Source organism: Rhodamnia argentea, chromosome 6 (assembly GCF_020921035.1).
Source record: "Rhodamnia argentea isolate NSW1041297 chromosome 6, ASM2092103v1, whole genome shotgun sequence".
Taxonomy (NCBI): domain Eukaryota; kingdom Viridiplantae; phylum Streptophyta; class Magnoliopsida; order Myrtales; family Myrtaceae; genus Rhodamnia; species Rhodamnia argentea.
In genome coordinates, this window is record NC_063155.1 from 10,302,404 (window position 1) to 10,319,041 (window position 16,638).

At 40.4% G+C, this 16,638-nt stretch overlaps 2 protein-coding genes across 6 annotated transcripts; one reads left to right on the top strand and one right to left on the bottom strand.

Moving 5' to 3' along the window:
• The first annotated feature begins 4,336 nt into the window (after positions 1-4,336).
• LOC115741480 (probable aspartyl aminopeptidase) lies at positions 4,337-10,569 on the top strand. Of its 2 annotated transcripts, none has more exons than XM_030675407.2 (11): positions 4,337-4,606; positions 4,808-4,943; positions 5,026-5,104; positions 5,224-5,426; positions 5,538-5,607; positions 6,722-6,808; positions 8,503-8,658; positions 9,338-9,511; positions 9,672-9,749; positions 9,832-9,972; positions 10,059-10,569. In XM_030675407.2, the coding sequence occupies exons 1-11, from the start codon at positions 4,531-4,533 to the stop codon at positions 10,278-10,280; spliced, it is 1,422 nt and encodes a 473-aa protein (XP_030531267.1). In that variant the 5' UTR covers positions 4,337-4,530; the 3' UTR covers positions 10,281-10,569. The 2 variants fall into 2 exon arrangements, with proteins under 2 accessions (XP_030531267.1, XP_030531268.1); XM_030675408.2 differs by having other exon boundaries at positions 4,338-4,606; positions 9,675-9,749.
• A 2,999-nt stretch (positions 10,570-13,568) lies between these two features.
• LOC115741479 (adenylate kinase 4) lies at positions 13,569-16,342 on the bottom strand. Of its 4 annotated transcripts, none has more exons than XM_030675405.2 (7): positions 16,196-16,342; positions 15,962-16,082; positions 14,939-15,084; positions 14,713-14,832; positions 14,398-14,565; positions 14,167-14,256; positions 13,569-13,927 (listed from the first exon to the last, which is right to left on the bottom strand). In XM_030675405.2, the coding sequence occupies exons 2-7, from the start codon at positions 16,059-16,061 to the stop codon at positions 13,826-13,828; spliced, it is 726 nt and encodes a 241-aa protein (XP_030531265.1). In that variant the 5' UTR covers positions 16,062-16,082; positions 16,196-16,342; the 3' UTR covers positions 13,569-13,825. The 4 variants fall into 4 exon arrangements, with proteins under 4 accessions (XP_030531265.1, XP_030531266.1, XP_048136294.1 ...); XM_030675406.2 differs by having other exon boundaries at positions 16,200-16,323; XM_048280337.1 differs by lacking the exon at positions 16,196-16,342 and having other exon boundaries at positions 15,962-16,189.
• Between the last annotated feature and the right edge of the window lie 296 nt (positions 16,343-16,638).

A 16,638-nucleotide genomic window follows, 5' to 3' on the forward strand; every position in this document is an offset into this window, starting at 1 on the left:
ACCGTGAATGTAACTATAAGTTGGCGGACCCAATAATTGCGGGATTATGTAAGTTCTTGTAATAATCAATAGGCGTCACGAACAGCTTATGTAACTCATTTGTAACTATTTGTAAGTAACCGTTGATCGTACGTTATGTAGAGCCACATTGTTCTATTTGTAAGGGTTCACTAGAAAACATAGAACATTAGTTGTTCCTAACTTATTTGCAATCCTTTGTCTTCCATCTATCATCTCCATTAAATGCAACCATTGTTCGTAGTACTTGTTTTTTTAAGTTCCTTACCATTTACTATCCTGTCCAAGATTAGCAAAGTCTGAGATTAGCAAACAACCCATTTACAAAAAAAAAAAAATCCAAAATAAATCATTTTGGAAAAGATCTTTCACTTTGTTAATAAAACATCTTTTTGGCATGCCTAATAAGACCCCTTTTATTGATTCTAGGAGATTGCTACGGCGAGAATCGCAAATCAATAAGAAACTTGCAATGTCGCCGGCAACAATCAAGGAGGTATTGAGGGGGCCATGCGTTTTGAATCTTCAGCCTCTTAGTATTAGATACACAAACACAACGAAATAGAGAGTAAATGAGAAAAAGACAAATCGAGACATAAAATTTATCTTATTGAGCTGCATTCAACAAATGATTGATTATAGGGGGGAGGGACGCCAATATAGCTACAGCGCCTTGAAATTACGTGAGACTGAGATCCTTCGTCCATGCGTTGTAAAGACACGCCGAGGTACAAACTAAAGGAAGGAACTTGTCGGAGCATGCCACCCACCCACCCCTCCCTCTCCAGGGCAAAGTCAGTCAAACTTCCTTGGTCAACGGCCGACCATTAGGCCTGCTTTGGTCTACTGTCAAACCCTTTTTGCTGAAGTGCATTCACATTGACCTGCCTCCGTCGTTACCGCAAGATGGCCATCCAACCCAACGACCGCAATGAGATGGATACTTGGTGTGGGAATGGGTGGGAATGCATAAATGGAAGAACACGTGCAATGTGACGATGATCAGATTCAAAAGTTTCGCGCGGGTTCTCGTGTTTCCTTTGACCAAATTCCGGTTCCTTTATGCTTTACCCGCCGGGAGGCCGTGTAGGTATCCCAATAGAGCCTGGAGGTGGCAACTGAACCGACACAGGCCCGGCCATCCCAATCTGACCACATTGAGTTACTAATGACTTTGGATTCTGGCTTCTCTGGATTCCTGTCATATAACTGAGGGAGTATCTCCACATCATGTTAATCTCGGCGTCCGTACTGTGTGCTGAGATGAAGCCCCGTTGCACGAACCATTTGTGTTGCTGCAACTGAACCAGGATTACTTCTCAAAGATTGAGGTTGACAATGTATATCGATCGCTTCCAAACAATGTGCAATGTTAGACAATGAATACTTCTCAAAAACTTTCGCGAGAAGCAACTAGTTGCCCGGCTGCGCTATCCATGCAAACCTTGTGAACAATGCCGAATACGCACACATGACTGCACAGGACAAATAAAAGGAGAGGACTGTCCAGCTGAATTCTCTCAGTTTCTTCTCATTCTCTAGCTTGTTCAGAAGCCAAGCACAATCACTTCACCATATAGTGATTGGTTCGATTCTACGCACGAGCAGCGTGACTAGCATGACATTGTGCTTACATAATTAGACCGATGCGAGGAATCCGATGTAATATAACGCGTGAAAACTAATCAGGATCTTGTAAATTAAGTCAATGCGAAAAGTCCAGAAAAATAATGAGAAATGATAAAGGATACCAAAGATTACGCAGTTCAATCCGAATATCGGTATCTACATTCACAGAGAGAGCCATCAAGAACAATCCATTATAATCGGAAAATCGCAGTTATAATCGCTCAATACGCTCGTGTTTTCCACACTTAAATTATATCTAAATCCAAAGTATTTATAAATAAAACAACTCTTAATTAGGTGTAATAAAACTCACCCACAAATCACCGTGCACGGCATCCACTTCGTGTGTTCGGAATAGCTTTGCGTTCCTGCACTGTGCGACCAAAAAATTAAAGGACGTTGCAGTTCTTCTTTTGTTCTTTTCTCCAATGGGCCCCACAAGATAATTATATGAACGGAAGTGCGAGCCATTTTTTCCCTTCTTTCTTTCGTTCGGCTGAACAAGGCCCCCATATAGCAAAGGAGGAGTCCACGAAGTCAACCCAACTTGATCAAAATCTTGCATATTTCAAGATTTTCTATCTCCGTGACAAATCGATTTATATCCGCAAATGATTTAAACTCGATACATAAATTTAACGGAATCAACGGCAGGAAATGCTACCGCTTGCAGTTTTATAAGGGGGGATTCCTAATATTGCAATACAGATTGCCAATGAAAACCAGAGGACGTAAATGAGGCCCTTATAGTTGTGTGCCAGTGTAGTCCTCTTTCCATCCAAGGAACAAATTTTTCTTAGTTAACTTTGTTAGGAATTAAATCAAAATGGATTAAATACTCGCTAGTAATGCCTTGGCGATCTCCCAGATTAGACAGATGCCCGAAAAAATGTCAAATAATCTCGAAACAACAGGCACCAAGAAGCCTAATTTCCTTTTCCGAGCATACCGTATAGAGTTTAGGCGATCCGACAGATGCGGCAAGATTGACAAGTTCTCTCCTCAAGATCTTCCCCGCCGGAGATTTTGGGATGCTACCGATGAAAGCTACCCTCCTTATCTTCTTGTATGGAGCAACCTGCAGCGATACTCAAAGTAATTATTCGGATCCACCGGATACATCGTCGACTCTAATTGAGAATTTTGGTAAAAGTTTTAGGATAATCCTACATTCTTATGTACATATTCCTGAGGACTGTCCGAAAGTATAGTTCCCCGGAATCAAAACAATTGAACAGAAAGAAGACAGTGATTACATGACCCATAAGGGTTTCTAGCACATACATAGCAATGGCATGCACAGATAATGTACAGATGAACTGGTATGCATGAGATGGAGTGAGTGGAAGATCCTGTGTTTGCTTTGAGTGCGAGAGTTCCGCAAACTGCAAGAACATCTAAGAGGAGAGGAGAAGGCGCTTCTGAATGGGCTGTTGCAGCATATTCCATAAGATAGCAGCAACTCAGGAAACAAGTTAGAAGTAGACTTCCGCTGTCAAATTCTCGTGGACCGCGCCACTCATCGAACTTGAACTCGAATGCATCTTTTGTTGTGCTTGCACTCGCTCATGCGCTCAGGAACCGATCCGGCTAATCATTCCGCAATTCAGGCCCTCCAGATTTCATCACGAAATATGTTTTCCATGTTCAGATAAGAGCGAACGTCATTTTACAGCGGAACATGCAGTGCAGTACAGAACACATTAATAGATTCAGTGGCCAACTGTTAAACGAATGTGGTTCGCTCGCGGCCTAAATTGGTAATCACACTTAGGGCTTGTCGAATTGCGCAACCCCCCTCCCCCCAACCCGTTATTTCCGTATTTTTCTGCTCAAGAGGTTACTTATCTTGATAATGCTCTCATGAGAGTAAGGTTAACATTAAAACTATCAAAAGGCGGTTAATTTCGGTTTATTTTTTCTTAGTTCGCCGTCCGCACGCCTCGCTAAGAGCTGCTCTTTTCTTGCTGGGTCATTACAGAGTGCAAATGAAAATTATAAAAAATAGTAAGTTGGCTCAATCAGGATTCTCATAAAATATTTCGGGAAAATTCCAAGTGAGGGCATGAATTCTTCTCGTTTTCTCAAATAAGAGCCCAAAATAAAGATTATTTCAAATAAATGCCCAAAATGGCATAATATATTTCAAAAAAGAGCCTAGCCTAAAGGGCATTTTCGTTGTTTCTCATTTTAATTTTTTGTTCATTTTTTCTCTATTTTTTCCTTTTTCTTTTTTTTTAAAAGTAAAAAAAATAAAAAAATAAAAACACAACATACACAGGCGGGAGGGGCAGCCTCCCTCCTGTCTGACTGTTTATTTTTATTTTATTTTATTTTTTAAATTTTTGAGGAAGCAAAAAAAAGAAAAGTCTAATAAAAGAGAAAAAAATTAAATAAGCAAAAATATGAAAATGCCCTTAAAATCGGGCCCTTTTATGAGATTTTATGGTTATTTCGGGCTCTTATTTGAAATAATATTCATTTTAAATTTTTATTTGAGAAAATGAAGGCACTTCAGGTTCTTATTTGAAATAGAATTTATTTGAAGTCCTTATTTGAGCAAATAAGAGGATTTTCGGCATTTTTTTTTTTGTTGAAAATTTCCCTAATATTTTAGAGGGAGAGAGAAGCGTCCGGCTAGAGCCAAGCATGAACACTGTACGGTAACGGGCAACAAGCATATACAAGGGAACAAAAGATTACACGAACCCCATTCGATTGATACCTTTTCCGGGAAAAGTTATTCCATTCTCTGTCCGAGAAAATCTCACGCGATCTTTCCCTGTTAGCGCTATCGAGCATGAGCAGCTCAGTATTATAATAGCAGAAGCTGGGTCCGTCCTCTTCATATTCATCGACAGATCAGACGCGAGAGAAGAGCCAATGGCCAAGGAAACCAGCGTCGTCTCCGACTTCGTCGCCTTTCTGAACGCTTCCCCCACTGCCTTTCATGCTGTTGGTAACTCTCGTCTCTCCATGTCTCTCTGTTTGCTCCAGTCTGGTTCGTGAAAAACAAAGCGACCCGAGTGAAAAGTTGGGGAAAATGTTCATGTTTATCGATTGAAAGAAACCATTTTGCCGACTACCCATTCGTGAGTAGATCGGTGGCTCATTCGAGCCGCTGTCTAATGCTGATTTTGATCCATCTCTTTTACTGTAGATGAGTCGAAGAGGCTGCTGCGCGACGCGGGTTATGAACAGGTTTCTGAGAGAGAGGAGTGGAACTTGGAAGCAGGAAACAAGTACTTCTTCACCAGAAATCACTCTACCATTGTGGCTTTCGCCATTGGTAAAAAGTATGATTCGCCGTCTGTAATAGCCTTTTTCATAGTTGTTTCAATCGATGTCTTAGCGTGTCTTATTTGAGTGATTGGCTAGATATGTTGCTGGAAACGGGTTCCATATAGTCGGCGCTCACACAGACAGTCCTTGTTTGAAATTAAAGCCTGTCACCAAGGTAATCGTCTTGGTGCTATCTGAATTTGCAATTGTTCAATGCCTCAAAATATGAATCCCATATGATTCCACGAAAGAGGTGACTCGAAGCTTAGTTTGGGAGAATGGCGGCTTCTTCAGGTGAGCAAAGGTGGATGTCTGCAAGTAGGCGTCCAAACTTACGGAGGTGGGCTGTGGCATACTTGGTTTGATCGGGACTTGACCATTGCGGGACGGGTCATGATACGAAAAGAGAAGGATGGTTCTGCTTCCTATTCACATCGACTTGTCAGATTAGAGGAGCCAATTATGCGGATTCCGACCTTGGCAATCCACTTGGACAGGTCTTTGCTTCATTTTGTATTTTATTCTGATGTTATGTTGTGTGGTATCATGTTTCTCATGTTATATTCTGTATGTTAAAGTTGCCTTGCATCTGACTTATCTTTGGACAGAAGTGCAAACGACGGATTTAAAGTGAACACGCAGACTCATCTTCTTCCGGTGTTGGCAACATCTATTATGGTAATCTCGGAACACTTGTGCTGCTTCTTTTTTTCTTTTCTCTCTCTCTCTCTCTCTCTCTCTCTCTCTCATTCAGCTAAGTGATTCCAACAGTATGGCGCTTAGAGTTATACTATGCATAAACCGTTAAGGTAAAATGAAAATCAATCAAGATGAAGCACTCAGCTTAGAAAACTGCTTACCTATTAATCCAATTTCGTCAAGTTTTTATATGGATGCTGAATCTATGAAAATGACATTACTTGTTCTATTGATTAGCTTCATTTTCTTGCTATTTATCTATGCGAGAGTTCTGTTTTACCAGTGGTTTCACCATGCCATTGTCTAGTCAATCATGGTCAGAGATGATTCTTGTTGATAGTTTACCTTGACGGTTCTCCTTCTCATTCTTTTGAAAAAATTAGACATACTGCTGCTGTTTGTAACATTGTGACTATGAGCGCAAGGCTATTATCTTTACTCTAATTTTACTTTTGAACATGATTTTAGCTTGCTTTCTTACTAAATGCTCTTTTCTACTATTTTATCTTTGACCCGCTTCCATAAACACATTCAGTAGCTATATGGCTAAGCTTTGGTTTTCTATATTCCCTAGCTCCAACTGTGATTTAGTTTCTTGACAGCCTTCATTCCATATTCTGTATATTCATCAGAAGATTCTTAAATTATCAGGGACTATGCTTTGAACGGTCAGAATTAACTGATGTCCCCATTGATATAATTGAAAACGTGATTGAATATCATTTATGCTTGAGCTTGACAATAGAAATACAGGCAACCTATTTCTTGCAGGAAACTTCTTACTTTTTATTTCTCAATAGATAGGGGGTGCAAACTTCATAAAAAAAGAGCCAAAAAACTAAAGCCATGTACAAAACAGCTCTCAAAACCAAAAGGGCTTTAAAATACAAGACAAATCAGTGACTACATCAACCAAGGCATTTACCTGGAAATTTTTTAGTTACTTCATCATCTACAAATAAAGTATCGTATTGTCAACAAGGCAATAAACTGATGCTTCGTAAGTTTAGCTCGATTACAAATCGGAGAATGGGCGTCTTACTTAACTTTTACTTTTATCTTGCTTCAATTATTATATGAAACCTTTTTGCAGGCTGAGATGAACAAACCAGCTGCTGAAAATGGTCCTGAAGATGTAAGCATCGTTAATAAATCAAAGCATCACTCACTTCTACTTCAGGTATCCGACACCCAAATTCTGTGCTTTCCTAAGTGTTTGTAACGTTTTTGAATGGGGGTTGGGATCTGTCAAGGGGTGGGTCAGTTCCTGTTCAGTTTGGTTAGATTCCTTTTGATAAGGGTCGTACAATGGGTCGTTTGGTCGCAGTTTGTTCTACCCTTTGATCCATTTTAGTTCTATAAATGAGTGTCCTCTTATGTATGCATAGATTCCATGTAGTAGATATGCTTCATAAGGAACAAGAGATAGAAATTTCCTGGATTAATTTGCAACGGTTCCTAAAATAACTTCAAAAGAATCAAGACTAGTTTGCCTGACACATTATAACCACCGAATTAGGAATGAGACATAGCAGAAGGGATATGTCCATTGTAGGTTAATATCCAATTTGTTGACTTCTGAGGCACTAAGCAGATCACTGAGATTAAGCTTCTTACTGTATTACCAATGGCGGTGTATTACAAATTTACAATTATAGACAAACATGAGAAAAGAGGGACTTACAGACCAATTTGTGTGATCTTTTAAGATTGTTTTGTTAACATCTCATACTTTGACATTTCTCTTTCAATCAATTTAGAGTTGAAGAGAAATTTCGTGGATATGGCGTTAAGTAGATTTTTGAAGGAAATAACTAATTTCATATGTTGATTATGTAAACTCTTTTTACAATCTAACTAATTCAGATTATGTTTGGTTGTATTGCCAAATTACATACTTCTATGGATTCAATGATTCAAGGTCATTTTGTAAGTTATGTGATTACCATGAGATATTGCTCATATCTTGGGTAGAAAGGTCTGAAGTTGAATGATTAAGATTCAGTTTGCACAACCTCTTTATATTTTGTTAATATCTGAGATTTTTGAATTTCCTTTTCTCATGAATTTAGAATTTAAAAGAAACTTCGTTTTTATGGGAATAAGTAAATTTTAGGATGAATTCACTGATTTAATATTTCTTTTCTATAATTCAAGTAATTCTGATTGTGTCTAAGTTTCCTTGCCTATTACGCACTTCTATTGATCTGATAATTCAATGCAGGTCATGTTGTAAAATCATGTGATTACCTGTGGGATATGTCGCTCATATCATGCGTAAAAAGATCTAAAGTTGAAAGATTTATTAGTACATTAGATGTGATTCTAAAAAAAAAAGTAACTTGACCTATCGGGGTGACCCAACCAACTCTGAAATTTAGGCCAGGTTGGGTGGATCCAGATATTGGTGGGTCGAAAGAACATTCAACCATACCCTATTTTATTGAGAGGAATCTCGGGTTTGGAATTCAGGTTCATTTTTGCAAGGTCTAGGTGGGATAGTGTGTGTTTTTCAGGCTAGCTGATTAATATTGCGTCAGTTTTCCGTGTTTAGATAAATATGCTTAAGTTCTACTGATATTTTGTATGGACTCTGTTTTATAGTACGACTGTCTTAAAATCCAGCACTTTGTGGAAACTGTCAAACTGTAAATCTGCTAGATAAAAACACTGAATGTGGAAAGTATCCATGCCCTGACAATGGATATATTACTCTTGTAGATGTTAAGGTACTTCACAATTTGTTGGGGTGAGCACCAAATCAAGTTTTACTTTAAAATTTATAGGGTGAATGCTAAATTCAAGTTTTGGCTTTATACAGTATGGATATTTGGATTGTTTTCTTCTCCCTAACTGTCCTCCTTTTACTTGTAGATGCTGGCAAACCAAATTGGTTGTGAACCCGATGAAATTTGCGATTTTGAATTACAAGCATGTGACACTCAACCTGGTGTGGTAGCTGGTGCTCTGAAGGAGTTTGTTTATTCAGGAAGACTTGACAATCTGTGCATGTCATTTTGCTCTCTAAAGGTATGCACTTGTTATAAGATGTGAAGAGAGCTGCAGAGGTTCTTTTCTTTCTTCTGTTGATAATAGTAAGTTTCCTTCATCAAATGTGTATTGTTTCTCTAACAGCCATATGTAAATAGTCTGGATTGTTGCTTTATCAATGTGCAAAAATTGAAGGTTCGTTGTATGTTTCTATCTCTCCTGTCGCACAGTTGAATGCCTGGTGAAGATTTTCCTATCTGTCGGACTAAATGGAGGAAACGTATTGGTTGCGAAGCCTCTTTTATGACACTAGAACACTGTCCAGCAGACATGAGAGGGAAAAAGAATTCTTAGGTTTCACTGACATGACCTCAATTATTTTCTTGGTGACTAGATCAGTCCTCTGGTCAAGTATCAGAGTCAGGTGACTGCAGATCTTTGGTTTTGAGCATCTATGGTTCCTTCTGCAATTCAAACTAATGACGTCAGATCTTTGTAAAGTAACATCAAAGTTATATTACGTTGGAAACAATGTTAATTATAATTTAAAAATGTAAGAGATGAGCAGCATCTTGCTTAATGGAGTCAGTCTTTTTCCTGGATTGCGAGAGTAGTATATTGTGACTGCTTTGGTATTGTGAGAGATAGCTCCATTGCCATACTTCTTGTTGACTATAAGTATCTAATGTCACCACTTTTTTCCTTTTGCTTTTGATAGGCGCTGATAGATGCCACTTTTTCTGAAAGCAGCCTAGACGATGAGACTGGTGTTAGAATGGTAGCATTGTTTGATCACGAAGAGGTTGGATCTAATTCAGCCCAGGGAGCTGGATCTCCTGCCATGTTTGACGCTTTGTCACGAATCACAAGCTGCTTTGGCTCGGACTCCAAGGTATCACACTCTTCTATCCCACTTTTGGCAATTTCTTTAAGTTGTCTTTCGGGTTGCATGGATGGTTTCTTGCATCATTTTGTAGTTTTTTGTTAAAAACAGATATTTGCGCTGACTGGTGACATTATCATTGATCCTTGTGAATTCTCTCATTTCTCAACAGCTGATTCAGAAGGCGATACAGAGGAGTTTTCTTGTATCTGCAGACATGGCTCATGCTCTTCATCCAAACTATATGGTAATGTTGCTACTGTTCTCAGAGCTCTGTAACTCATAGATTTTAGTCTCTTGTACTCCCTGACTTATTGTTATCTTCTCAGGACAAACATGAAGAAAATCATCAGCCTAAGATGCATGGAGGGCTTGTTATTAAGCACAATGCCAATCAGCGCTATGCAACCAATGCTGTGACATCTTTTGTTTTCCGGGAGATAGCACAGAAGCACAACCTTCCTATCCAGGCTTGTGTCTTGCTGAGCCGGAAAATATTGCTCTTTCCTATCATTTATTGGCGAGACTAGAATTTGCTCATTTTTTTGGTGTGCAGGATTTTGTAGTGCGCAACGACATGCCTTGCGGGTCAACCATTGGACCCATTTTAGCAAGCGGGGTGGGGATTCGCACCGTTGATGTCGGTGCTCCACAGTTATCAATGCACAGCATCAGAGAGATGTGTGCGGCTGATGATGTCAAGCATTCATATGAGCATTTCAAGGTCTATTTCCAGGAGTTCTCTTATCTGGACGCTAAGATTGCTGTCGACATGTAATTATCTGGGTCAGTGCTTTGGAGTTCCCTGTTCTCAACTCCAACTGATAATGGGAATAACAGATGTCTTGTCTTCTCTGGGACCATTTGAGAATCATAAACGCGCTTCGGACATTGTGAAAAGATCATGGTATCTTGTGACCATCGTCTTAATAAGGTGACCGGAGCTGGGAGGTTGTCAATCTTACTGTATACATAGAATGACTAGTGCTCGCGTTGTCGGAACCATCAGCTGATATTTTCTCTTCCGATTGTCCAACTTATACACAGTTTTGCTCGATTTCTCTCCACCACTAGCGCTCTTCAAGTTTTTAGGATTGCTGTGACGTTTGGCTCATTTCAAATATCAAATAGACAGGGGCGTCAACAAACACAACGAGCTCAAAAACCCAAATTAAACAGGCAATTTTGGTGTTTCTTTTGGGCGTACGGTTGTGCAGATCGGGCCAAACATAGAGAGAAAATGTACCAGTTGGAATGCTGGATTTCCGGTGGGAACAGCTTGCTTGAACGGAACTACTAAAGTCTGTAAAGAACAAACCGCCAGCCAATTCCATGACCAACCTGCAAGCATTGATCAAACTAGCTTTCAGCCTAAACGGGGCAACTACCAAAGGCTTCATCAGTTTCTCTTAACTCCAGCAAATTGAGATTCACCATCTCCTTCTTAGCTCTCCTCCATTTACATATGCTCCCCTTCGTGATGTTCTTGTCCTTGGGCATTCCAGTCTGGGAATGATTTGGCTTCAAAAGTTAGTGATCTCCCACATTAGCAGCTTCTGAAACCTTGATATTAGCAGGAAATGCCTTACCTTTGAAGGCGGTCTTTCTTGTGAGGAGTTACATCTTTCCTTTCATGAAGGAGTGAGGGGTTCATGGATATGGACCTCGAACGGAGATAGATAGATTGACATTTCTTCTTACTTCTAAGAATCAGTCAACACAAGATTACCTACTTGGAAATCCCTCTCAAAGCCGACTCCAACTCTAGTTCTATACTTCTCAAAGCCGACTCTAACTCTAGTTCTATACTTGACGCCAGTGGACTAAAGAGCTTACTTGAAGGTCTAAGCTACCTAAAAAAAAAAGGCAAGGAAACTTCTAGGAAAAGAACTCAACTGCATGCCCTCCCTCACTATCAGATGAGAATATGAAAGGAAAATCCAATCCCTAAATTGACACCACTCGCAGGACTCGGTCTAATTCCAAACTTCTCTCTTGAGTATCCCCCAAACAAAAAAACAAAAATGAATGTCACTTTGGGACACGTGTGGATAGCCGTCTCGCGTGAAAAAGCAGTAGGAACTAGAATGAAGAGTGCAGTAGCAATAAATGCGAGAATATTTACTTCCATAATCTCCTTGTTTTTTTTAATTTACAATAACTCAGGATTTAATTCCATAGAGATGATAAAACTTTCGCTTGTAAATTCAATGGGTTTCTGGGTAGGGCAGTTGAAGCTCAGAGAGCACTTAATAAGGAAACTAACCCATGCATGCTGAAAGCATCTCCGATTTCTCTTACGCCTAATAAAATATATAGAAGCGAATAGTGCAAGCTTGATGATCCAAACATAGAAGTTGTCAGCCGTAATAGTCTAACAAAGCCAATGTTATTCCTGTCTCCAAGAGTAAGTAACTTCCCCTATATATCTTGCACAAAGCTAAAATTGGATGCCGGACATAGCCGAAAAATGGACACAACAATAGAAGTCCATAGTGTCTTCCTCAATAGCATAAAGAGAGCAACCCTCAATTTCTTCGGTCTGTCAAGGCTAGCAAATTTCCTATGGCAAACAAGAAGGCAGGAGTGGTTTGGCAACAAGATCGAGAGAACATTTGAGAGGATAGTATCGACAGGGGGAAGAAATAGGTAGAGATGAAAATGATTGCTTATAAACTCAAAAAGTCTACTCACTAAAAAAGAGATCCCCGAGCAAGCGAAGGATTAAAGGCACTTCTTTAGTCTTAAAGAGAATGGCCTTCCTTTCCTGTCTGGATTGAATCCTTTGCTTTGACTCGGTTAACAGCTCATTTGAACAAAGATGCAATTCCTTTTTAGCGCTTACGATAGGAGATGATGTTTAGAATCCACATATGATTCCATATCTTCTATTTATTTACCGGACCAAATCCAAATGCAACAACTTCATGCCAAATAGGCTAAACTAGTCCGGTATCCTAGCTTGAATTGAATTCATACTTCATCCCATCCGAGTGTTGGAAGGATCTAAGAGAAAAGGAACTCTTCCAACTATTAGAATAAGATAGGATGCAAGTTTGGGTGAACCATCTTCAACTTCCTCAAATCAAAGAATAATAAGTTGTAACACCGGATATTCCATATTTCTCGGCCAAGGAATAGTGGGACGGGAAAGAACGTGTGCCGACCCTTAGGCATCCCACTCTGTTAGCTCTTGTAGACCTTCCTCTTAAGGACCACGGGAATGAAAGTGAAACCCCTCCTTAAGGATAGAAGAAAAGCCTCAACAGACGAGATTACTATTCCTTGCCCGTACAACGATTAGCTCCTGACTCGAGGTGGGATGTTAATATATATTGTATATAGTGTTAGTTTCTAGTAGTAGTGCTTGTGGTAATCCCACATTGGTTCTCAATCTTTGGTCTCCTGTTTCTTGTATACTAGAAATAGTAACTCTTGTCTCATTTTCTCTATCAATGAAATCATAGATTGTTCCATGAATTATCAAAAGGAATCCCCCTCTTAATGACTCGGACATCTCATAGGCTCATGGACTAAACTTTGTCCGGTCGTTTCTACCACTTGTTTGTTCTCCTCCGAGGCGTTATCAACTAGTGCAATTTCTTGCCATTTCTGTCCTTCCTGGTCCCTATGATAGCTGCCACGGTGCACAAGCAAGATCCCAATTCCCAAAGGGAGAGGGAAACGGGCAAAAACCCACAAACCAAACCGAACCTCTTCAATTTGTTCAGTCCATGTACTGAAGTGACCTAATTTGTCGCAAATTGCTTCTGCATTAGATTATAAACAAAACCCAATTGCCCACCTAGCAAAGAAAAATGAAAAAAGACACCAAAGCGACCAATTACAGCCTACCTACAGACTAGCTATCACCAGCCAAAATCCACCATTGTAATAATTTATACAAGTTATCAATACAGGACCCTCCTATGTTTCCCTTGGTGCCTGTGTTCACGTCGATTAGCAATGCTTCAGATTTGCTTTCACTAAAATATCAGTTGCCAAATAAACGAAAAAGAATGCGGTAATAGCATCTCCACAACACATGCCAGAAAGTGCTCGAACATGCAGTAACTGATGTAATCAACCAATTAAATGGTGTAATGGCATGCCCACAACGCATGCAAGTAGAATTGTCCAAGTTCCTCTGTTTGTAACTTTATTCTTGGCCATTGAACTAAACTAACCCTCAAAAAGTATGGATAGCAGCCGGAAATTAAATTTGAAGCATGACAAAAGGGTGGGTATTCAGCTCAATCGAAGGTACTTTGAAGTTTCATGAAGCAAAATCCTAGAGTAAAATTATCCTGCAGGGAACATTTCTCATGATGAAAGCGCAGTCTGGACCTCTACTGTGACATCCTTGGGAGGTTTCTCGGCATGAAGATTTGCGACCATTCCCTTTTTGGAGTAATAATCAATCACCTACAAAGCCACGATGATTATGTCAAAAATTGTGGCATAAGAAACTTCAACAGAATGCTGGGATCAAGAAATTCAACTACACTTCGAGAAAATTTTTGAGATCCAAAATACATATATAGACAAATATCAGCAGGCATCTACAAGAGAAATTACACAACTGGAAATAAATCATCAGCTCCCTAACTATACAGTTCGACATTCAACTTAATCAAACTGAAGAAACAGAGATAGCACATTACGGGCTCAGTTTGCTTGTGGAAACCCTCCAGTCTTGACTTCAGAACAGCTGCCGTATCATCCTTTCGCTGAATCAAAGGTTCCCCAGAGACCTTCAACAAAATAAAGCAGCGACACTTAGTATTGCCCAAAAGTGAAGAAGTACCAAAATGAGCGCATGTTTACTCAGCTATGATGCCTATCTTGTCTAAGTATATGCTCTAACTAAAAGACCTTGGAATCAAGAAGCTTACATCATCAATCCCTGGAACCCTGGGAGGTGCAAACTTTGTGTGGTAGGTTCTGCCACTTGAAGGGTGTATCCAGCGGCCGGTGATCCTCTCCTCCAATATTGCATCATCAATAGCAAAGTTGAGCACCTTATCAACTTTAGTGCCCTGCTTTTCCAGCATTTCATCAAGCTGTTGCAAGAGGAATAGAATGTCGGGGGTCAGAAGAATTGGCTCAGCATTTCATCTCTCAAATCCATACCGCATTAAGTGTGTTTTTGTGTGCATGCGTGTGAAAAACAAGAAACAAAAAACAAATCAAAGACAAGTTTAAAGCACCTTCTGAGCTTGGACCACAGTCCTTGGGAAGCCATCAAGAATAAAGCCTTTCTGGCATGAAGGCTTTTTCATTGCTTCATCAATAATGCCAACAACCAAGTCATCAGAAACAAGCTCACCCTAGTAAGAAGTTACAGGCGACCTCATCAATAATCATCCCCTAGTAAAGGAAGCATAAGCAAATTAAGCTGTGGATAGATAACAGGCAAAGCAGAGAGATTTATACCTTGTCCATAGCTTCTTTAGCCTTAACTCCAAGAGGGGTTTTTGCAGCAACAGCAGCTCTTAACATATCACCAGTTGCCAAGTGGCACAAGCAGTATTCATCCTTGATAATGGGCGACTGAGTACCTTTTCCTGATCCAGGTGGGCCTGCAATTGTCAAGATTATCAAAATCAATCTTAGTCACCCTACATAACTCCTGAGAGGTTTAAAAACTAAAAATGGTCACAAATATAGCTCATCAAACAGTAAAATTTCCATCTGAAACATGGAGTTCAGAAAGAAAGGACTGTGCCACGACACCTAATCAGTCAAAGTTGCAAATAGCAATCTACAGAAATGTACTACCAACTTCCGTACAGTACAAGCATGTGCCCCATATGCATCTATCTACCCTTCATAGCACAAACCTGTGCCACGACACCTAATAATAGTATGAGATGAAAAAAGCAGCAACAAGCAGGAAATACAAGAAGCCTATAGAGAAGTAATGCGGGACATATTCAATATTAGAGCAGACATGCGTAATCTTTCACCAAATTCCGGCAAAAAGTACCACGAAGCCTGTCTTTCAGCTGCTCCTAGAACATAACGTTGCGAGTTTTCACTCAACCACAAATGTATTTTCGACAGCACAAAGTGCACGCTTTTCTGATTTGGTACCGCACCGCATTCTTACTGTCAATTTTGCTTTTGGCCAGGCGAACTCTGAGCTATCCGACAACTCCCTACTCAACAGAGGCAATACCATAAGCTAGGGGCACGTGAAAAAGCCCGTCAATTTCACCTTCCCATCAACTTTTCACCATGAATTCGATCTTCTCGAGTCGCGAACCTAAGGGGAGGTTGGAGCACCGACAAAAACCAGCATGCCAGGCCCGAGTAACCAAGCGAAACCCCAAGCAGGACGGTGAAAAATCGACATGGAAGCAGACCTATAAGCCATGGCTTATCCAGATCCAACCAGATTCAAACATGGGGAAAGTAAGAAGGACAGCGAGGTCTCGTAGAAGGAGTGAGATTTACCAATGAGGATGAGGCGTTTGTCGGGCTTGGAGCTGCACTTCATGCGACGGAGGAGCTCCGTCATGAGATCGAGGGAGGGCACGTCTTCCAAGTTGGCCATTTGAACTCGCCCTATCTCTACCTCCCGAAATGGGGGGCTCGTTGAGGCGACAAGAATGGTCTTCTCCACTGTCAGAGAAGGAGAAGGAGAAGAAGAAAGAAGGAGAGAAGAAGAGGACGAAGAAGAAGAGTCACCAACCTGGTTGGGTTTCGGACCTTCCGATGCTTCGATCTCAATTCAAACCAAACCCACCGGACCGCACACCTTCACCACCAACCCAAAACAAAACTCCCTTTTGAAACGACAACGTTGTCCGTCTCCTCTTTCGTTTCGGTCTTTTTCCTCTTCCTGTCTGTCTGTTTTGAAAAAAAAAAATGATAAATAATAAATCGCCTTAAAGAAGAACGAAAATACAAAGGCTGGGCTGGGCTGGGCTGGGATGGGATGGGCTGGGCTTGTGTAGAAATACCGGGTCGGATGATCGGGATTAAGGCTGACGGGCCTAAAAGCAAGCCCAAAACTCACAGATGATAGGCGGGGCCCATCTTGAGGAAAACGAATGAAGGGCAACCTCTTTTCAAAGATGTTCTATTTTATGGTTTGATTCGGTTTACGAAATATTTCTTTCCTCAAGCCC